General features: G+C 42.3%; 1 protein-coding gene across 1 annotated transcript in view; it reads left to right on the top strand.

Annotated features, from left to right (window-relative positions):
- Dock11 (dedicator of cytokinesis 11) overlaps positions 1-23,213 on the top strand; it is a 196,672-nt gene that overhangs the window by 43,937 nt on the left and 129,522 nt on the right. The window contains exons 2-6 of the mRNA XM_026790137.1: positions 10,781-10,897; positions 10,982-11,071; positions 11,959-12,041; positions 13,129-13,198; positions 13,789-13,884. Coding sequence (XP_026645938.1) covers positions 10,781-10,897; positions 10,982-11,071; positions 11,959-12,041; positions 13,129-13,198; positions 13,789-13,884 — 456 coding nt within the window. The remainder of the gene's footprint in view (positions 1-10,780; positions 10,898-10,981; positions 11,072-11,958; positions 12,042-13,128; positions 13,199-13,788; positions 13,885-23,213) is intronic.

Below are 23,213 nucleotides of genomic sequence, written 5' to 3'. Positions count from 1 at the left end.
GTGTAGCAGGTTGGCCAGCAAAAGTTTTGACTGAGGAAGGATCTTCTCACACACCAAAATCTAACTGTGCTATTGAACAGCTGGGTTTCTGTCCTGGGAGCCTATCTCTGAGGTGACACTGGAGGGTTTTTATTTTTTTGAACATACAAGGAAGTGAAACTTTTTGATGTTTTAGCTTTCTTCTTAATTATCGTTAAACTTAGCATACAGGGCAATTGGGTTTCACCATCCCTCAGTATACTTTAGGTGTTCAAGAAGCCTTTCATAGGTCTTGACCCTTAATACTTGGAATTCTCTTTCTTTCTGTTTTGGTTTGGTTTGGGTTATCTCAACACAAGCAGGAGTTCTCCGAGAAGAGGGAACCTGTGTTGAGAGATGCCCCCATTAGACTGGCTTGTAAGAAAGCCTGCGGGGCATGGCCTTGATTAATAAGTGATATGGAAGGGCCTAGCCCACTGTAAACAAGCTTTTCTGAGGTGTGAGGAAGCAAGCCAATGAGCGGCGTTCCTCCACGGTCTCTGTTTCCTCTCTGCTTTCCTTCCTGCCCTGACTTCTCTGCCCTGACTTCTCCATGACTGACTATTGTAAGATGAAGCAGACCCTTTCCTCTCTAAATTGCTATTGGGTGGTCAGTGTTTTATCACAGCAGTAGGAAGCAAAAGTAGGGCCCCAGCGCTCGCTCGCGCTCTCTCTCTCTCTCTCTCTCTCTCTCTCTCTCTCTCTCTCTCTCTCTCTGTCTCTCTCTCTCTCTGTGCAACACACACAGGCACAAACAAGTGTGCTCACTTTTTGGGATCAAACACAAGAACTTGCTCATGTTAGCCAAGCTATTCTACTAGTCAACTAAACCCCTACCACACCAGGACTCCTTTCAAATACTGTCTCCAGTCATAGGACATTTGTCATAGGGAAGAGAATTGGCTTAAAGAAGGATTCAAAGATCATAGTTATGGCAGGCTACCCAAGAGATGGTTACCCAAGGAATGCTGGTCAGATTGAACACCCTTCCTAAAGATAGATATAAGCCAAGCCACAGAAGAAGTCCTGATAATGTGGACAGGGGAATGAGAGATGTGTGTTGGGAAACAAATCAATTGTATTAATAGGGGAGTACATGTTAAGCTTCTTTAAACCAGACTAAAGCAACATGGGTATGATTGTAGATTGGCCACCGAGGAGGCCCATCTGCCCAGGGGGTGTGTGGCTTAAGAGGGCAGTAAAATAGAGAGCCACACTGAGGCAGGTGTGGCTGTTGGGTTATAGGAGGATAGATAGGATTAACATGGATTGGCTCACTATGCCCTGGAATATTATTCAAAGAAATAGGAAAGCTCCCAACTTGAAAGAAAAGCCCAAGGTGCATTGCCTTTATTATCTTGAAGTAGCTTTCACAGTGGATTATCTCATGTAGTGATGCCAGCTTCTTGGATTGGGAGGGGGGTTCACAAAAAAGGGACAAAAAGACGGGGGGGGGTCATTTTAGTTAAGGAGTAGACACAAGATGACCAATTATGGGAAGACTAAAATATTTATTGCAGGAAGTCAAATTTTTGTCCTATTCACGGTTCATTTTCAAACTGGGGCTTTTCAGTTTTCTTTAGTCCGTTATCAGAAACAAACCAGTGAGAGGCACAGACCGGTGGAGCAACCCAATGTGGAAAATTATTTGTGGCTGCACGTTCAAAAATGTAAACAGTAGTGTTCTGATGATGCTAAAACAAACTGCAGGTGCTTAGTTTTTCACTATCTGTACATCTATGGAATATCTGTGTATTTGACTTTTTCTGCTGAGAATACAAAGTATGTTATGACTGTTTAAAAGTATGGAAAAAGTCAGTGAGGGTGTTTTTGTTTGTTTGTTTGTTTGTTTGTTTGTTTGAGGCAGGGTTTCTCTATATAGCCCTGACTACCATAGAACTCACTCTGTAGACCAGGCTGGCCTCAAATTCAGAGACCTACCTGCTTCTGCCTCCAGAGTGCTTGGAATTCAATGTATGTGTCATCACCACCCTGATAGTGAAAATATTTTTTGAAGGTCAAAACTGGCCTTGTCATCCTGGGCTTACATAGTCTCTCTCTCTCAGCTTCCCAAATAGCTGGGACTGTAGGGGTGGGTCACTGTTCCTAGTGAGAACTTTCTTATCATTTTTTGCAGTTCTATGGTGAACACAAACTTCCAAGGAAGGTTGGAATTAGTTGATAGGCATGGAACAAATTGTTTGCCATAATTGTGTCTGTCTTGAGAACTTGTCCAAGTCTTTGGTTTTTCTGGAAAGTTGTTATGTTTTACCAAGGTGCATTTTTTCCCCTATCAATAATGGTGTGCTAAGAATAAAAAATAGTATTGTTCTAATTGACATCCTCTCAATTTATTCAAGTTCTTTTGTTAATTTCCCCCTGTTCTTGTCTTCCTTTTGAGTCATTTAAAACTTATCAGCATAAAGTGAATGCCAAGCCAGGAGGCACTGAATCCAAATCTGTTCTTGCTTGAGAGCCAGTGGATTGAGTCAGCTTAGAATCATTGACTATAGCAAAGTTCATCAGACTTCTCCTTACCCCTTTGGGGAGAATAGGGATTATTTGTATAATATCTGAGTTAAAGCAAGCATGGAACCACTCATAGAGCATGTATACAATCATTTCTCTAAAATAAAATCTTTTTGAGTATTTCAGACTAGTTCTCAAAATAAAGAGCAAGTAGACTTGGAAAGGGGAAGTAATTTCGCATTAAAGATGTCCCGTGCAAGGGGAGCAGAGAAAAATGTAGAGCTCAATAAAAATCAATAAAAAAATTTCCTGTGCTAAAGTTATAAAATTGGAAGAAAATAGGGAGGGGTAGGTAATGTAATTTTTCCTGGTTGTCTTTATGTTCAATTTTAAGTACCTTTTGAAATCTGCTTTTGTTGACTCTTAGAGTTGTAAGTCATTCCTTAAAGTTGGAAACTGAAAATTGGTTCTGAACACTGTTTGCTCTCCTGACCTCCTGGGTGGCCATTTTGGCTTGGAAAACTTGTACACAAGACTGACTCTTTGTATTATGCAGCTGGCTGTCCCCAGGAACCACAAAAGCTGGCTTTGGAGTTCTCACGGCTCTCTGATAGGATCTGTGGAGGTTCTGTGGAGGATACTGAGATGAATTAGATACGGTCCCTTGACAATATCTTACTTTTTTTTTTTGTAATTCGATTCTTCCTGCTTGAATCTGCCAGCTCCTTTCCTCAAAGTAAAATATCCAAGGTGTTAATCCCTACTCATTGGAGACAAATGCTAAATTGGAAGCAACAGCCGGGAAATGCAAAACTCCTTATCCAATTAAGATACAAGCTCGCCTAGTCAGCCATGCTCAGCATCAGGGTAAGAAGGGAAGGTCTCATTTTGCTTAAAAAAAATGATAAGATATCTCCAAGTTTTAGAAAGTACCAAAATGTAAAGTCCACAGACGGAAACAAAACATGGTAGGTAGGATCAAGAATGAAGAAATATTAAGTATCTGGGAGTTTCGAGTGCACAGGTTTATGGGTACATAGTATGGTTAAGAGCACTGATCCAAGCTGGGTGGTGGTGGTACACGCCTTTAATCCCTGTGCTCGGAAGGCAGAGACACGAGGATCTTTGTGAGTTTGAGGCCAGCCTGGTCCACAGACTGAGTTCCAGGATAGCCGGGGCTATATAGAGAAGCCCTGTTTTTGAAAAACAAACAAACAAACAAACAAACAGAGCACCAATACAGCTCCATAAATATGAGGCATTCAGTCTGCCTAAACCTCAGTTTCCTTATATGTAAAAGGAACATTTAAAAAAAAAATAGAAAAAAAAACCCTTCCTTACACAATATCTTACTTTTTTTTTTAAATTCGATTCTTCCCGCTTGAATCTGCGTTCTCTAGTTCAAATGCTGTTGATTTTTGACTTGTGTGGTGCTTAACAGTCTGTGTCATGGTGCTGGGTCTATGAGGCCAAGCACAAGGTATTGTTTTTCCTCCCCACCAGGAGTTTAAGGTTCTGTTGAGAAAATTGAACCCCACGAAGTAGAGTGCCCAGGCAAAGTAGTGAGTGCATGGCACAGCCAATGGTAAAAACACCGCGGCTTAGAGAAGAGGCACCTTAGGCTATCTTGAGAGTAGTATGAGGCCTGGGGACATGGCTCAGTGACTAAAGCACTCACCACACAACCATGAGGACTTGGCTCAGGATCCCCAACACCCACATAAAAGCTGGACAGGCATGGTACCTGCTTGCAATCCTAGTCCTCTCAAGAGCTAGAGAGCAAGAGATCCCCAGGGCCCTGCCTATCCAGACTAGCTGAATTGGTTCAATAAATAAATAAAAGCACTAATCCAGAAAGATAGCTGATAGCAACCTGGGGTCTCTACATGCAGATGCACCTATACCGCCACATGCATGTGTGTCCACACATGTGAACAGCCGTACACACATGAACTCACATAGATAAGAATAACAAATTGCTAAGAGTCCGATTTTTCTGGGATTGTGTGTGTCTCTCTGTGTGTGCACGTGCCCATGTGTGCATGTTCTGATAAGGACTTCCTACATAGTTCAGCCTGGCCTCGAACTTGTAATCTTCTTGCCTCAGCCTCCTGAGTGCTAGGACACCAGGTGTACCACCATGTCTGGCTTTCTTCTAGAGTTGATGAGCACACAGAAGTGATCCGAGACTGCATATCCTCACACAAGGAAAGCTTCTGATTGAGATAAATGCTAGTAGATGGATTCCCATGTTTTTATGTGTAAAATGCTTTGTGCCAGCTAGAAGCAGCACTGGCTATTGGTGTAGGTACGATAGAGACGTAGGAGCCAAGTGTGGCTTTAAGTTAAGACAGCTTCTAAGATCCAGTCATGTGTCTTGGGTTTATCTGCCTTCTGCACTGTTGGGGTTTCTTAAGGGGCAGGTCTAATTCTTTTTATGTCTGTATCACCAGAGCTTAAGATAGGGGCTGGACCTTAGTGGGGACCCAATAAATGTGCCACTTTCTGAACCTGCTCAGTTTGCTCTCCTGCCGGAAATTCCATGCCCCCAGAGGCCATTTTGAGTGCAGAGGGTTATTTTAAGATATTCTCTGGAGAGAACACTAGAAACTGCTGTTGAGTGGCTAAAAGGGGGAGGGGGGCTGAATGACAAGGGACAGTGCAGAAAGTTCCAAGTGAAGTGGGTGGAGGAGCCATGGGACGGAGTGACTCATCTCTTTTTTCTTCACACTATCAACTTCCATAAAAATGTTCAGCAAGGCATGGTGCCTTATGCCTGTGATCCCAGAACTTGGGTGGGTTGCCATGAGTTTGGGGCTGGCCTGGGATACCTAGTAAGTCTCCCATTTCTCTCTAAAACAACAACAAAGGAATAAGACTAAAGAACTCAGATGCCACTGAACATACAGTCCTGTCTCAAAACTACACACATGAAAAGTTGGACCAAGTCACCGTCTTAAAACATTTGTTGACTTGCCCGTCCACACACTGAAACCTAATGTGGCGGATGGGTTGGGCCAGGTGCTGGAATTGGCCCCATGCCTCGCTGCTAAGCTTTCTGCTCTCCCTCCCAGTGTGATAAAGAAGGGAGTCTGTGCAGCCAGTCCTCACTTTAGACTGGCAGAAGACACGTTCTCTGAATTCTTTAGGAGAACTGGTTTCTAAAATAGAAGATTTATTGGTAAACTCATGACCTTTAGTGCAATACCTCAGCAGAAGTAAGTCGAGCTGGGTCTGGTGGTGTTTGTCTGGAAATACGAGGTTATTTGTGGTTTAAGTTTTATTGTTGCTTACCGTGGTTGTAGATATGGGTGGTGTGTGCTTATGTGGCAGGGGTTTGTGCAGATGTGCCAGGGTATGCGTGCAGAGGTCAGGGAGCAGCTTTGTAGAGGAGGTGTGGGTTCCCAGATGTAACTGAGGTGGTTAGGCTTCCGTGACAAGTGCTCCTCATGCCCCTTCACGGAGTTGTCTTAAATGAATGGATCTGTGCTTATGTTCCTAATGATATTCTATACAGGCTGACTAGCCATGTGTGCTTTGGGACAGACTCAGTGATTGCACTGTCCACACCAGTGGGTACTCCGTCAGCTGTAATGCAAGAATGCACATTTGCTCATGTTTTAGGATTACAGACATGGTTTTGTACTTTGCACATGCATAGTTAAAATGATGAAAGATCCCCACAATGGATGTGTACGAATTGCCACAAAGAAGAATGTCCCGGTTTTGATGCTGTGGACAGACCCTCAGTTGGGATCCTTTCTTTCCAGTCATTTTGCCAAGAGGCATCCTGCAGCTGAATCTATACTGATGGTTTTTCTTTTTTTCCCATAATAGAAATAGTAAGATGTTCTGTTTGTGAAGTATGTGCTTCTTCCTAGTTTTAGGATTTACACCCTGAAGGCTATTGAAAATTGTCACTAGAACTGGCTAAATAATGATTTATTTGCCTTTACAGGAGGCTCAGAAAGCTTGTATTTTTTTTTAAATAAATGCATCTCTATAGAAGTGTTTTTAGAACTGGGATTGAGCCCTCTACCACCCAGCTACATCTCCAGATTCAGTAAACATATTTGATTTGAGGATTGCATACCCATCCATTTAGTGTGTGAAACACTGACAAAAGGAACAGGACCAGGAGTTAGAAGATGGAGTTTGGGTTTGCAGTGTAGCTCAGTCTTAGAGTACTCGCCTGCCACGGACCAGGTCCTATTTCTAACATGGCAAAAAGAAGAAAGAATCTGAGCTTGAATGGTCATAGTGGTGCTTCTGCTGATACTGTCAGACAGCTGAGCCACTTCCGTCATGTAGAAAGTTAAAAGTGTGTGTACCTGATGGTCCTTCGGTCATGACAGCAGAATGCAGTTGTGAGTGCTTTCCTAATGTTGCAAAGTGATCTTTAAGTGAGCAGAACAGCAAACGCTAAGATTGCCACCAGCAAGTTATGCCAAGGGGGCTTAGGGCTCAGTGAATGAGAACGTTCAAAGACAGATCGCTTTGTTTTCTTTCCCTGGATGAAAACTGAGTAGGTTCCAGATTTAGGTTGACTGCTTTCTTGTCATTCCGTAGGAAGTCGAGATGGAAACATTTGCTCACTTTACTCCAGATTGCATAAGCGCCTTTGCCTTTTGTCTAACGCTGTTATGGACTCGTGAAGCTACCCTGGGGCCTTGTTGTTACTCGAGCGATTAGTAAAGTCTGGTTTATTATGATACAGTTTTCTGGGGTTATGAAAACAGTCTTTGTAGGCTAATCATTGCACAAACTAAAAGGATAAATAACAAATATGGAAGAAAATCCATATTCTCTCTCTCTCTCTCTCTCTCTCTCTCTCTCTCTCTCTCTCTCTCTCTCTCGATAGTGTTTCTCTATGTAGCCATTGTTGGATCTCATTATGGATCAGGCTGGCCTTGAACTCATAGAAACCAACCTCCCAAGTGCTAGGATTAAGGAATGCTCAGCTTTCTGTTTTTAATTTAAAATATTTTATTGAATATATATATAATATGTTTTGATCACACACACACCCCGAAAAATCTGTAAGTGTGGTAAGAACTTTCTGTTTGGTAATCATAGAAGACAAACAAAATGACCAAAAAAAAAAAAACCAAACTCAATAAAGGTTATGGTGTAGGAAGAGCCTCTGTTAAATCTATTAAATCATGAAGTTCCATAAGTAAGTCCAACTTTTTCCTTGTCTCTGATGATTTAATCCATTTGGAAGGGAAATATAGTGTTTCAGGCCTCTTTTTTTCCCTCATATGGTGAAGCCTGGTTCGCAGGTCTAGCTAGGTTTTCTGTTAAGACAGTGGTTTTCAACCTTCCTAATGCTGGAACCCTTTAATACAGTTCCTCACGTTGTGATGACCCCAACCGTAAAACTATTTTCATTGTTACTTCATAACTGTAACTTTACTATTGTTTGAATCGTAATCTAAGTATCTGCTGTGCAGGATATCTGCTATGTGACCCCTGTGCAAGGGTCATTCGATCCCAAAGGGATTGTGATCCATGGGTTGAGAATCACAATCTTAGGGGAGAGCATTGTGGTCCACAGAGTAGTTACTCTAATTCTTCTCACATCTTGCTACCTGTGACAGAGGAAATAGAAATGAAGACCTAGAACATTAGGTTGAAACTGTTTGAAATGAAAAACAAACCCCTTTTTATGTGGTATGCATGTATGACTTTTAAAACATAGGGAAAATGTTTATTTCACTTTTAGAAGGCATATAGTGTTTACATCTAAAAACATGATCCTTTGTCCCATAGGCTTATTTTATACTAATGTGCTATTAGAAGCCAAAAGAGGAATTTCTTTTTGTCATTTTACTGAGTTACTTGAAGCAGATACATGTGAGCTTCCTGCACAGCTTAGTTAATGGATACTAATTCATTGAGTTAGGCCTTGACTCTGAGGACTATACATAATGAATCTTATTTTTCTAACTCTTTGGTATTGAGGGCTGAACCCAGGGCCTTTTGCATACTAGGTAAGTGCTTTACTATTGAGATACACCCAAACCCTGTTTTTTTTCTCAGACAGAGTCTCAGTATGTACCCCTTGGCTGACCTGGAATTCAGTATGTAGACCAGGCTGGCCACGAACTCAGGGCTCTGCCTGCTTCTGCCTTCTGTGTGCTGGAGTTAAAGGCATGCATCACCATGCCCAGCTTATTTTTCAACATTTAAGTGACACATAAAACCATGGAAATTCTACATACTAATGAGTACCATGTAATGCTAAAAATATGTATATATCATGCAATGTTAAATCATGTTAAATATATATATACATCTCTTTAAACGTGTATCATATCTTTGTGGTGAAGGTTTAATATGTCTTCTTAAGTTTTTTCCAAGACAGGGTTTCTCTGTGTAACAGCTCTGGCTGTCCTAGAACTTGACCTCAAACTCACAGAGATTCACTTGTCTCTGCCTCCTGAGTGCTGGGATTAAAGGTGTGTGCCACCACTGCCTGACTGTCTTTTTGATTTTTTTTTAAGATTCATTTTATTATTACTTTTTGTGTATAAGTGTTTTGCAGCAGATGCATGCCTGGTGCCAAGAAAATGGGGAGCCCCTATGTGGGTGTTGGGTCCTTTGTAAGAACAAGTACTCTTAACCACCAAGCCACCTCTCCAGACCCATTGTAATATATCTTAAATGTGGAATTTCCTTATTCAGCTTCTATTAATACAACTGAAATAATTTCATTTAAATAAAACATCCTGATTAGAAATTATTGACATATATTGTTTAAACAATTAACATATAATTGTTTGAAATAGCCTGTAGAGGCATGGTTTTAACTGAGTCTGGATATCTCGAAGTTCATTCCATAATTAATGCTTGAATGTCTAGCGGGCACGGGTGTTTTAGGTGCTGTTGTTATGACAGTGACCAAATAAAAGCTTTTCCTTGGCTCCAAGGCTAGCGGTTCACAACCGGACCTCACTGAAAGGGGAAGGCGGGGCCTTCATCCTTTCTCCCTTTCTTCTCATCGAGAAGTTTAGCTTGGTTTTCTATTGTGGGAAGTTCCATGCCTTCGAATAGGCAGAGAGGAAAAAATAGAACACGGAATGTTCAGTGAAAGAAAATGATAGACAGGTAGGTAGTGGAATAACCCAAGTTCAAGACCTTGCACAGTAATATCTTTGTGTATTTCTGAGTGAGGGGGAGACTGCAGGAGAGAACAAGTATGAGTCTTTTCAGGTACACACCTAGTGTTGACTTTTGCCTCTGAAGATAGGCAAATGATCTAACCTAGTTAAATCCAGGGCTTTCCCAACTGTAATGTGTTGGAGTCGATTGTACCTGTTTCGTAGGTTAGGAGCATTGCACTGGAAAATAGACAGCAAACAGTTCCCTGCTCATAGAGAACACTCTGTTGGCGATTGATGACTGCTGAGCGAGGCTCAGATTTCTTCAAGGACATGAGCCCATGCTCTAGTAGATGGTCCCACACCCATGCACATATAGGCAGCACTAATGGACTCAGTGGCATTGTAATCAACCAGTTGAGAGAGGAAAGTGGAGGGGAGTAGGAGAAAAATTGGAAGGGAGTATGGGTGTGGACTTCATCAAAGCACATTGTGTGCATGAATGGATACTAAATTCAATACTTCTAAAGGAATCCAGTTGGTGCTTTTATTATTATTACTCCTCTTCCTATGTCATATTATACTCAGCTTTCATTGACCCAATCCTTGTAACAAGAACCTCAGACTGGTACCCTACTATCGCTTAGCTCTCTGACAGGAGTCCGTAGCCTTTGCCTCCTGAAACCTCACCCTCTCAGGCCCCGTCAGCAGGATTAAGCATCTTCAGGTCTCGCACTTGCCCTAGCAAAGCTGGAATGGAATGCACTCTTTGGCTTGTGTATCGGATACAGAGAGGGAGCTTGGATGTTGAGATTTTTTTTCTCTTAGTTAACCAGCAAACAGTGCACATTTGTGAAATGACTCACAGGCTTTTAAATATACCATTTCTGTTTGACTTCACATTTAGGGAATTTTTGGAAGACATACAGATATATAGAATATGGTGTTATTTCTTTAGAATTTTTATCTATAGTAAGGAGGAGTTTGTTTATGCATGTCCTTGTGTTCACTTGTGTTTGCTATGTGTATGGATGCACTTTTAGAGAAGGTTTCTCTTGTTAAAGTAGCTTTATGTACTTGGTATCAACAAGCACCTCTTTGCGGAATAGCATATCTTTGCTACACAGAGAGGAATTTCCCTCTTCAGGGAGTCTGACAGTAACAATTTATGTCTTTGGTCTCTTACAAAGGAAAAGGCCAAGGTAGTTGAACCCCTGGACTATGAGAATGTTATCATCCAACGGAAAACACAGATTTACAGCGATCCCCTTAGAGACCTGCTTATGTTCCCCATGGAAGACATATCTGTGAGTTCATGAGTACTTTTTAAACGAATAAGCATTTTATTTTCCAAACCAGTTCTTAAAGCAAGAATGCGATTTGTTCTCTAGATCTCAGTGATTGGTCGTCAGCGGAGAACAGTGCAGTCTACTGTACCAGAAGACGCTGAAAAGAGGGCCCAGAGCTTATTTGTCAAGGAGGTAAGGGGTTCAATGGTCAGCCAAAGAACGTATTTTTTTGTGTTTATTCTATTCATTTGTTATGGGTGCGTGCGCGCACGTACATGTGCACAGACCCATGCGTGTCTGAGTGAGTTTATGTGCACCGTGTGTGTGCAGGTGGCTATTCAGGCCAGAAAAGACTCTTGGATGCTCTGCAACTAGCGTTAGAGACAGTTGTAAATCACCTGATCCTGGTGCTGGGAGCTGAACCCAGGTCCTCTGCCAGAGCAGTGTATGCAGCCGGGGAGTGATGGCGCACGCCTTTAATCCCAGCACTCGGGAGGCAGAGGCAGGTGGATCTCTGTGAATTTGAGGTCAGCCTCGTCTACAAGAGCTAGTTCCAGGACAGGCTCAAAACTACAGAGAAACCCTGTATCAAAAAAACCAAAAAAAAAAAAAGAAGAGCAGTATCTGCTGTTAAGCTCCAAGCCATCTCTCTGGCAACCCGCCATACGTTCTTAGTATTAAAAAATAGTTACATATCTGTGAATTTCAAATTTATATTATAAACTGTTGAAAGTACCTCTTCCTTTATGATAAATGGGAAATAAAATTTCTAAGCTCAATTAACTTATGTAACACGTCCGTGTGCTGTGAGGGCAAAGCAAGATCCCCATACCAACATTTCTCAACTCAGTTCAAAAAGTCTGTTAGTATTTCGCCAGACTTTGGTTTGTGTGTTTGAGACAGGGACTGGCTATACAGCCAAGGCTGGCTTTCGGTTCATTATCCTCCTTCCTCAGGTCTCTGGTTACTGGTGACTCCAGGTGTGTGCCACCATCGTCAGCTCTGCCAGACTTGAAAAAAAAATGCTTCTTTTTATTCTTTTCCAGTATCTAAAATGAATGATTCCTATTTTCTTATAGTGTATTAAGACCTACAGCACAGATTGGCATGTGGTCAACTACAAGTACGAAGACTTCTCTGGGGACTTTCGGATGTTGCCGTGGTAAGTTTTGAAGACAAGGGAAGCAGGAGAGTTATTATTATAATTATTATCACTGTTATTATCATTGTTATTATTTGGCTTTTTAGAAACCTCTTCTGAAACCCCTGCTATAGTCTAATAAATCAAACTTGAAACAACAGCATATTTGGCTTATGCAATATTTTGACTAGTCGAGTGTGTTTTATCTTTGCTTAGTGACACTCTTACCAATAAGTGTGGGCTCACATGCTTTGGTGTACCCATAGAGATCACAGAATAATCTTTAGTTCATTCTGAAAAACACAGGGAACCTTTTTCCAGTGGTGTCAGCGAAGCAGTTAGACGCTGTTTGATCAGTTCGACACCTGCTGCTGTCCCTGGGGGAGGACCTCTGTCAGTGAAGTTGAAGGAATGGCTTGAGAACGTTGATCCAGGAGTCATGGTTTAAGTCATCCTTCCGCTATTTAATAACTGACTAGGTCTGACCCGCCCACCCATTCCACCTGTTTGAGCCCTCCCATCTCCCCCATTTCTCCACTGTATGACTGCTGGTTCCACACCATTTCATCTAGGAAACATGGGGAAAAAAACAAAGGAGAAACAGGACATTTGTGTAACCCTGTATAGCACTCAAAAACATTTTTTCCAGGAAAGAGACTACTAACATTAACAGTCCGGGTTCCCAGAGCAAACAAAAGGGAGAGCCAGATCGACACCGTGTTGCTTTCTGAGATAAAGTTCTGCCACTGCTAGCAGCCCTGGCATACGTTCCTTAGCAACTTGTGCTCTCCTTGACTCCTATCCGGTCTCTGTTTTATCTTCGCACCTGGCTGCATACGAGGGAGTCCATATTTGCAAATAATGCGGGGCCCAGGAGGTAGCTTAGTCAGGAGTTCTTGCTTAGCAAAAGTCAAACAAGCGAACAGAAGCTGTGCGTGTTTACTTAGGAATAAGGTCTACATTTGAGAAGAGGAGAGTACTTTTCCATCTCCCCGCTTGCATTTTCTTGTTTTCTCTAAAGAATGAAGTCAACTTATTTCGCCTTTGTTTGTTGGTGACGATTGTAGATTGTGTTCCGTGTTGAGAGTAATTTTCTTTGGATTTCCAGCAAATCTCTGAGACCTGAAAAGATTCCTAACCATGTGTTTGAGATTGACGAAGACTGCGAGAAAGATGAGGTAATGCCAGGCCTTTCTTCAAGGCCACTTCTGCAGAAAGGGCTGCAAAGAAGACTTGAGGAGAGATGCTGAAACCAGTGCCTATGAGTAGCTGTGGCCAGTTTTTCTAACCAATGGGTGGTTTTTAATAAATAAAGGTTACATTTCCAAATGAGTTTTAGAAAATCTCCAATGACATGGGCAGAGCCGTGTATATAAATGTGTTCTCTTGCCTGTGTGATGGGATGGTAGAGTTACTTCTCTTGTTGGGCATCTGGGATGGTGACTTCATGTGGATTTGCCTCCTTGCTACATCCCTCCTGGGACAGAGAGTCTCGATGTCTGTGACATTTCAAGGTATAGTTTTGACTGCATGACAAGGAGGCTTTCTTAGGAGTTCACTTGGACACGTCAGCAACTATTGAGTGCCTGCTATGTTATACCAACTGGGCCTTTCATGCTGTAGACAATAATTTCAATATTTATGGAGAGCAATACCTTTATGTTTAACTAGGAAATGGGAAGAGGGCTAGCTCTGTGTCTGCTAAGTTTTGCTTACTAAATAAATGGTTGACTGACTACTATTTACTGATGATTTTCTTCTCTTTCAGGATTCATCCTCTTTATGTTCTCAGAAAGGTGGTGTGATAAAACAAGGTTGGTTGCATAAAGCAAATGTAAATAGCACCATCACAGTAACCATGAAGGTAGGGAGTAGTTACTATATTATTTCATCATTTGACGTCTATTGACATATATAATGAATCTGGAGAAACGTTTATTTTCTGATGAGCCCTCATAGAAATCTTTTGTTTCAAGTTAACATGTAGAGTAATGGGTTTTATTATGGCTTTTTAAAAAAATACATGTACCATTATATTTTGTTCTCATTCATTCCCCTACCCCACCCCAAAAACCTTTAATGAAAGCATCTTTACAGTGTGTGGAATTTTAAAGCGCCATCCTGAGAACAATGTTAACTCAGAAATGTTAATTTTTAAAGGCATATTATGAAGTTCTTATTGTCTGATTAAGGGAGCTTAAGAAGGAAGTTGGTAGTTGAATGAAGAAAATGGCTTTGCAGAAACAGGCATCAGAGGTTCCTATGTGGAAAGGAATTTAATGAATAAATTTGGCTCTTATTAAATATAAGTGACTGTGGGGAAGCATAGATAGCTAAGCTGGAGAGTCCCTTGTGCCCAGCAGCTTCATAATTCTGTCAGAAACACACCACCATAAGTCCTACATGAAGCAGTGCCCGAGGGTGGCCAGAAGAGCCTCGTTAGAAAATGGAGTAGTTTGACAACAGTGAATTTGTGTAAGGGACTCATGGGAGACAAAACCAAAAGCACTGAAAGAGACAAAGTACAACGTAGAGCCTTCGATGCCTTGACATGAGCTTGACTTTTGTTTAGGAGGCGGTGGAGAGCCATTAAAATCCAGAGGAGGAACAAATGAGCTTCTTAAAGATTCTCAGCAGAGAAACACATTATTCCATGGTACCAAATATAACTGTTCTTTCAGATATTCAATATAAGATCATGTGATTTACTGAGGGTGAGTCACAGTTCCATTAAGCACTGAAGGTCATTCTAGCTTTCCGATAGCCTGAAAGCAGAAACCACGGGTATCTACCAAAGGAAGACTCAAATTCGGTCTTAATTTAATATTTTGCCTGCTGCTTCCCTTTAGTGGCCATGTCCTGTTCTCACTTTCATTTTCCGGCCTCAAGATAATGAATCCACGTTGTAGGATGTTTCCTATGTATCTGTTGTATCCGAGTGTGAGATTTGTTTCTAACGTGAGATAGTAAGAGAACCCTTTTACTGGGGGCTCAAAGTGTGCCAAGAACCATACCGAGTTTATTTTGCATCTCATTTTTATATTCATTTGATCTGAATGGCAACCTCATGAAATAGGCACTGTTATTATTGTTCTTAGATTAGACATATGGTAAGTTAGGCACAGATAAGTCTGATGGCTAAGCTGATCTCCAGCCCTGGGGATATGACTTACTGGGTAAGGTGCTTGCTGGGCAAGCATAGGGGCCTGGGTTTAGAATCCTAGTACCCACATAAACAAAAATGCTGAGAAACATTACATTCAGCTGTAATCACAACACTCGGGGATGCTGAGACAAGGTGGATCATGGGCTGGCAGGCCAACCAGTCAAAGGAACCAGTGAGCTCCAGCTCGGGGGGGCAGGGGAAGGTGAGGGAAGCCACTCCATGTGGACTGCTAGCTTCTGTATGTGAATGCACAGGTGACTACAGCAGAACACAGATGTGCACATGTGTGTGTATACCACATACACAAGTCTACCAAAAGCAAAACAGAGCCCCAAGTATTCAGAAGGAGGATTTGAGCCTCTGCAGGTCTATCCTCTTGGCCAGTACACTCTCATCGTCAGTGCCTGAGTACCATAGTACAGGTCCTGTCAGTTATTAAGTTCAGATGCACATGAGTGGAGGTTATAACTGTGCAGATTGTCAGAAAGTGCTTCTAGGATTTTACACTTTTAAAAAGATACATAATGTACACACTTACGGGTTACGATGTAAACTTTTGATACACGTATCATGCATAAGGAGCAATGGATCAGGGGAAACGGCACATGCATTAGCCTAAATATTGATCACTGTTGCATGTGTGTATGTGTGTGTGTGAGTGTGTGCATGTGTGCTTATTTATGTGTGTGTGTTAGAAACATTTGAAATCATCTTTACTTGCTTTTTGGAATTACCTGATTAATTGCTGCCGGCTGTACTCCACTGATGTGTAGAAATCATTCCCCTCATCTGATTATACACTTGTGTGATATAGCTTAGACTCCATTCCCCTCCCCTAATATTCTCCAAAATGTTAGCCTGCTTTACCTGCACCTTAGGTTTAGCATAGCACTAAGGCTATATGCTACATAGAAATCTAGATTCATAAGACATTGGTAAGAAATTAATATTTATTAATCAATCCACCTCAAGACTGTTTTCAATTGTTCCTCAAATACCATCGAATTACATTTTGCTTTATGGACAACTTTTTAACTTCTTAAGAAGATAATGTTTTAGGTAAAAAGAACCAGTTGCCTGTAAAAAAGTTCATGGTTTATACCTTCTTTCCTGATCTTTAAAATACATGTCGATGTAGTAGCAAGGCTAATGAATCCCTAAAGATGTCCTAATCCCTGGGACCTGTAAGTGTTTGCTTACACGACAAAAGGGAATTCAAGCTGCTAATAAGCCAATAGGGAGACCATTTTGATTTATCCAGGCAGGCCCAGAATAAGCACAAAGATCCTGATATGTGAAAGAAAGAGGGAGACAGGAAAGGAGAGTCAGAGGGGGAGATGTGAGCAGAAGCTGGGGCAGGAGATGCTATGTGGCTAACTTTGAAGATGGAGAAAGGAATCACAAGCCCAAAGATGGTGGGCATCCTCTTGAAGGTACAAAGGAGCAAGAGAGTGGAAATGGACCCTCCCCTGCCTAGGGACCAGTTAGACTTCTAACCTACAGAACGACAGCGTAATAAATCTGTGTTGTTTCAAGCCATCCTGTTTGGGGTAATTTATTATAGCAGTAGAAAACTAATACAGTCAGCCAAAGATTGATTGTTCAGCTTGGCTGTTATCTATCTCTGAGGTTGAAAACTCCCATGCTTACAGGGGCCCAGGAGGAGCCATAAACTGACGGAGTGGATGGTAGATCTTAGGTAACCTGGTGACCACATGGGTGAGGCGAAGATGTCACTTGCTACTTGGTTGCCATTGCCCTATCCTGTTGAGCTAGGTTCTTTGCTTTGTCTCCTTTTATTCCCAGGTACTCACATTTCCCCTCTCTTCTCTTGCTTTTCTCCTCTTTCTCTCCCCTCCCATTGTCCTTCCCTTCCTCTCTCCTTCCCATCTGCCCCCTCTTCCCCACCCCTATCTCTGTGGGAAACAATTTTCATCGAATTCTTTTCTTTCTATCTGTTATTTTTGAGATAGGGTCTCATGTATCCCAGGCTAGCCTCAAACTTGCTTTGTAGCTGAGGATGAACTTGAATTTCTGGTTCTCCTACCTCCATCTCCAGGAATGGAACCCAGGGCTTCACGTATGCTAGGTATATTCAATCAAATGAGTTGCACCCCGGCTTGTTGTTTCTTCTTAAACCCTCTATGAAATGGTAGACAGAGGAAGCAAAAAACAACAACAACAACAAAACAAACCAAAACAACCAACCAACCAACCAAACAAACAAAAAAACCAAATTGGTCATATGAGGCTACATAGGTTTTAACAAAATCGTTTTGCAACATAAGGGCCATGGTGAGGTTTGGGAGTGATTTCTGGTTAGTACCCTCATCTACTATGCATTGGGGATGTCTATTTGGAATTTTTGTTGTTTGTTTCTTTGTTTGTTTGTTTTTTGAGACAGGGTTTCTGTGTGTAGCCCTAGCTATCCTGAAACTCACTCTGTAGACCAGGCTGGCCTCAAACTAACAGAGATCCACTTGCCCCTGCCTTCCAAGTGATGGGATTAAGGGCGTGTGCCACCGCCATGGAATTTTGGAAGTTAAGCATGTGTCCTGTACTCTTTGCCTTCATCTCTTAAGCCAAAACAGTACTGTTGTATTTGGGGGACCTGCCAAACCTACAATGGGCATGAGAGAGGAAATATCAATCAGAGCTTTCTGATATACTTTGCCAAAGGTTCTCTATCCTATATAGATTAAAGTGTTTTAATTATTGTTCCATTGTGCACTTCAGGGCTTAGTTGCCCCTGGAGTGTTTACCCTTTGAGTTTTACTCTGCTCGCTTTCTCTGTGAACAGAGGGGTTATCAGGATGGTCAGCAAACGGCTAGAAAGGGTAGTGGTCTTGAAGTTGCTAAACAAGGGGTCCTGTCCTGTGAAGCAAGGCATACTAAGGGTGTAGAGCTCGCAACCTTAGGTGCCCTGTCACGGGATGGGGAGAAGTTCTTCCGAAGTTTGCACTGGTTCAGGCTTAATAAGAAGCTAAGTGCCCAGTGGGGCGGAGCAGCCTGTCTAGCTCTGGCAGTAGCAGAGACAGAGGAGGTATAACTAAAGCCAAAGGTTGACAGAATCGGAGGTGTGCTGGAAGGATATTTTGTTTGTTTCTATTAGGTGACTCTTCAAATAAAGACTGCTAATCAGTCTCATAAGCAAACGGGAAGATGATTCAGGTGTGCCGTTATCTGAGTAATTTCCCCAGCACCTGAGGCAGGTTTATCCTGGGTGCAGCCAGAGTTCCCTGCCCAATGGGGCCTCCTTCTGCACTGGTGTAATGCAGTAGAAGCCTTAGCAAACAGCCACAGTGCCCGAGCTCCAGAACTGACCCCAGAGAATCTTTCCTTATCGGCAAATTCATGATTTAGTCTCTGCTAACTCCCAGCGGGCAGGAAACTGCCTCAGAAGGGTGTAGGTATTAATCATGACTCATTGGCAAAGAACAGCCCGCAGAAGCCAAGCTTCTTTCTTCGTATTTTTATTTGAGTCTCCGTGAGGGGCTGGAGCTTGACACCAACCTGCATATCCCTTTGTGACTGGCAATTGTAGTTCTTCAAGCAAGTTATGTATTCAGAAGTGTTTTAAGAAATCATTTTAAAACACACAAACCCCCAAATTAAAAATATTCTGTTGGAGTAACTGGGCCCGGTAGCACAGGCTTGTAGTCTCAGCACTTAGACTCCAGCAGGGGGGTAGAATTAAGGGCAGCCTGGGTTATACAGTGAAATGATGTCTCAGACAACCAAACCAAGAGCGCCCTGGGGAAGCGGTCCCTTAAGATGTTTGAAATTAAGCACAGGAACTGCAGGTTTTGTTCTGTTGTTGTTGTTTTTTTGATAAACAAATCCAAGTCTTTTCCCTAGACATTTGGGCTGTCCAGAGTAAAAGAATCAAAGAGCAAAGAAAGAAAAAATAAAACTAGAATCACGAGTGAAGATGCAAAAGTACAATGAAAAAGGATCAGAAGTTGCCCAGTTGATTTACAAGAGAAACCAGAAAGAAGACTGTTAATTTATGTGATCATTTGAGCAAGCATCCATGTGGCCGAATGTAGTATCAGCGACATGGTCAATGCAATTTCTGCTGGGACTGCTTTCAAAAATCAAACCTCCTCTGGTGCCTGCCAGAATTCTGCCAGGGCATTCAAGTTGCTAGTGCCGGGTCCTTACAGGAAAGAAGGGCGAGCATGTGAACCACACTGAGTTCTTGATGCTGGAATAAAAATTATATTTTCCCCAGTGGATTGTGTCCCCTCCCCCCGCCACCCGGAACAGTTAAGTTATATTCAGTACCATTCCATTCACTGCAATCGTCATTATCTTCCTCAAAGTGCTTTCTGGGTACCCTCATTATCCCCCAACAAACTATCACTGAGACACCAGGCGGTGGGAGAGCTGCTAATGATATATCTAGCTTCACAGTGAGACACAGTCAGTCTGCAACAGCCGTCACAGTGCCCAAGCACTTCCTCTCCCTGAAGAGGATGCTGGCCTTGTGCAGCTCTTGCAAAGGCGCTGATTGTTGTCTGGGCACAGTGACTGTTTTTCACCCAGCACTTGTAAATTGCCTTGCTGTCAGCAGTCATGTTAAGACAGGACAAGCTTTATTACAGTGAGCCACTTCCTCAATTCATGCTTTCTAGTTAATGGGAACCCGTCCCGCGACCCCATTCCAATTCCTGGAAAAGGACTGAAGCGAAGCTGAAGATAATCATAGAGATTAGACGATCACTTAGGCAGAAACTGTAGTCCTAAGAGGAGCCTATTCGGTTGCACTCTCTTTCCTAATTAGCTGCTAGAGACATTTGCTTTATTCAACTTGTTCTTTAGCACTGAGAAAAAAATTAATGCGGACTAGATAGCTGTGCTATCGGGTATGACCTTCCCCTGATATTTAGAATTATTTTTTCTAAGGACTATGATGATATATGGCTTAAGGAACATATTTGATCTTGAGGGTGATTTCTGGTTTCGAAGAGTTGCACATTCTTGGCTAACCCGTGGCACACCTACCTTTGTGGATCTTCTTGGCTCAGTTTGATCGCATTCCTTAGACTCTCTACTCCCCATTTGCAGCAATTAAATGTTGAAGGGCCTCGCTGTGTTATTGCGGTTGCGAGGTCAACTGTCTGATGTATGACTCACTTCTCGTGCCCTTTTTACCCCCACAAAAGAGAGCCGTTTGTTATACATTCAGAGTCCAAAAGTCCTTATTACTCTTTGACTACTGAAGGAGAATTCTCTTCTTGGTAGGGGCAGAGCAGCAAATCAAAAGAGGATTTCATTCAAGAAAGTAGATATAATATGAAAGAAATTGCTGGGAGGTCAAGGTCACTGGGTGCATCGGAACAAGAGGAAGATAAGATCTATTGTTTTGATTTTTTTTCTCCATATGCTCCAACTTACTAGACAGCATCTTACAGTAAATAATATTGATTAATACGTGTTTATCATAGGCAGGGGCTTTCTCACTAACTTGTTTTTCTGTTTTGATTCCCTTCATTTGGTGACTGCGTCTCAAAACCTGCTTACTAGGTACTTACTGTATGCCAGGCACTCCTAGGAGACATCAAATCCATCACGAGATATACAAGCAATACTTGAGTAGTTCATGAAATTAGTATTCGGGAAGGTAGACAGAAGTATCACATGTGCCCCTTCTGACTTATGACCTCTTTGGAGATATGAGACACACAATCAAAATGATTAATTGTTTAATGGTTGTTGAGGTACCAACTGCATGAACATGGGGTCTGAGATGGCCAGACCTTGAAGGAAGGGCGTCCCAGAAGAGAATGTGAGTGTGGACACAATACATAGAGAACCCGTACTAAAGGAAGGCTAGTAGTCATGCTAGGTTAGGTTGATTTGTCCCCAGTGTCCTGTGCCTCAGTTTCTCTTTTGTGATGTGGCAACGAAGATTGTGGTGACCGCACAGAGTTGTTTATAAGGATGAGCTGACATGAGCAGAACACTTAGTCAGGGCCAAGAAGACAGAAAGCACACCAGTCATCATGATTTTCTGTTATGAGAATGACGAGAGGTTACGTCCTGACACGTGAGCCTGATTAAGCAAGAACTGCGATACCACCAATAGTTTAAGCAAGGAAACAAGTTGGGTGTGCTGGGTCTTGCTTGCTTGGGGACTGGGGCAGGAATTTCACCTTGAGATTGACGCTAGTCTGGGCTAAAGAGTGAGACCCTGTCTCAGAAACAATAGATGGAGGAGGAGGAAGAAGAAGAGACAGGAGGAAAGGACAGAGGAAGTTGAGCAAGGCCGTCTTTGTTGAAATAAGTCTGAGAAAATAATGTGTCTGCAATGATAAGAGAGATTGTAGATATCCTCTTTTATGGTTTGTTTCAAATGAGTTTTAAAAATTTCCAGTGCTTGGGTATGATAGACCTATTCAAGAAAAACGAACATGTTTCCCCTCCAAGTTTCACATAGTGTAGCATTGTGATATATGTTGAAACGTGATAGGAGAATAAAATGATGTGGAGACAGATGACAGGTAGGTTGCCAACCTTCTGGAGGGGCTTCTCCAGAAAGACCAAGTCCTTGCCATTCTAGTACAATTAAGTGTAAGTCAGTTTTCGTATAAACTCTTGGCGGTTTTCTTTCCTACTGTTTCTTCCATGCTTGCTTACAACAGTTCTGAGACTCCGTGTGACTCTTGTCCCCCCCCCCCCCCCCCCCTGTGACTCTTGTCCCCCCCCCCCGCCCCCTTTTCCTTTGAGGCAAGAGTTTCATAATGCAGCCTCAGGCTGGTCCTCAATCTCTAATCCTCTCACCTGTCTCATGAGGGCTGGGATCCTGCTCTCTTCCTTTCACTGCTATCCTGGCTGTTCTGTTAACTTTAACACAGTTAAGTAGATCCCCTGCCTCACTTTTGCATTGCTGTTATTCTGCATTCCTCCTATTTTGTCCTTATCGCTTAGAGCATCCCTTCTTGGGACTTCTGGATACTATAATGTAGAGGAAGTTTCTACACTCAAGGCAATACGCAGACCAGGCACCCTTGTGGTTTGTTATATAAGATGATCAAATGTTCTCCTAATTGGAAGGCAGGGTAGTAGTTACTCTACCTTTCCTGCTTGCCTTCCGTCTTTGATGCAACTGAGTGACAAATGGCCTTTGTGACTGGTCCAGAAGAGGTCCAAAAGGTTACTGTCCCAACATCTCAGGGCCTTGAAAGGACTTGGCATGACCTGATCCCTGAGAATCAACTCTTCCAACTTGCTGTCATCCTTATTCTCCTAAATGGACCACTCTTTGGGATCCGTGTTTCTCACAAAGGAAGATAGAGAATAGTCATCTGTGCTCACTCTCTAAGACAAATAATAAAGGCAAGGAGGATGAGAAGAATGTTGGTATTACAGAGAAACATCGTTCTATTGAATGAATCCTTTGAAACTATGTTGGTGGACAAATTATTTTTTCCTTTTGAAAAACTTTAATGAGTTTTAAGCATTATACTAGACATAAAACAATAGTGCACCTTAATAGTCTAGAAGGGAACAGGATATTTTAAAGAAGAGATAGATGAATGAGGTAGATTTGGATAGGGTTCACACTGCAGAAAAATGCTATAATGTTTATAGGTACTTGTAGAAAAACAGTTCCAGGAGATGAGACTCAAGGACAGTCCTGAAAGAAAGTAGAGGGAATTGTGTGATTATTCAGGCAAGAGGATCCCAGGCTAAAGGCAGGAAGAGAAAAGACTTAAGGGAGTTTCTTCGGTATTGTACATAAACCAGCGTAACCTGAGTGGTGGGATTAGATATGCAGGTGCAGGCTTGGGAGATGGCCCAGTTGCTAAAGTGCTTGTTCTTCATGGGGAGTTTTATCCCTCAGGACCAGGGTATAAAAGCCAAGTGCTGGACTCCTTGTAATTCTAGCAGCAGGACGGCAGAGATACAAGGATCATCGTGCCAACTCTGGGAGATTGAGGTTCACGGAGAGACCCTGCCTCTAAAAACAAGATGGAGAGAGCAATTAAACACACACACACACTTTCTCTCTCTCTCTCTCT

The sequence above is a fragment of the Microtus ochrogaster genome, unplaced genomic scaffold (genome assembly GCF_000317375.1).
Source record: "Microtus ochrogaster isolate Prairie Vole_2 unplaced genomic scaffold, MicOch1.0 UNK42, whole genome shotgun sequence".
In the NCBI taxonomy this organism is placed as follows: Eukaryota; Metazoa; Chordata; class Mammalia; order Rodentia; family Cricetidae; genus Microtus; species Microtus ochrogaster.
Note: the sequence above shows the minus strand (reverse complement) of the source record. Positions and strands in the feature narration are given on the sequence as shown.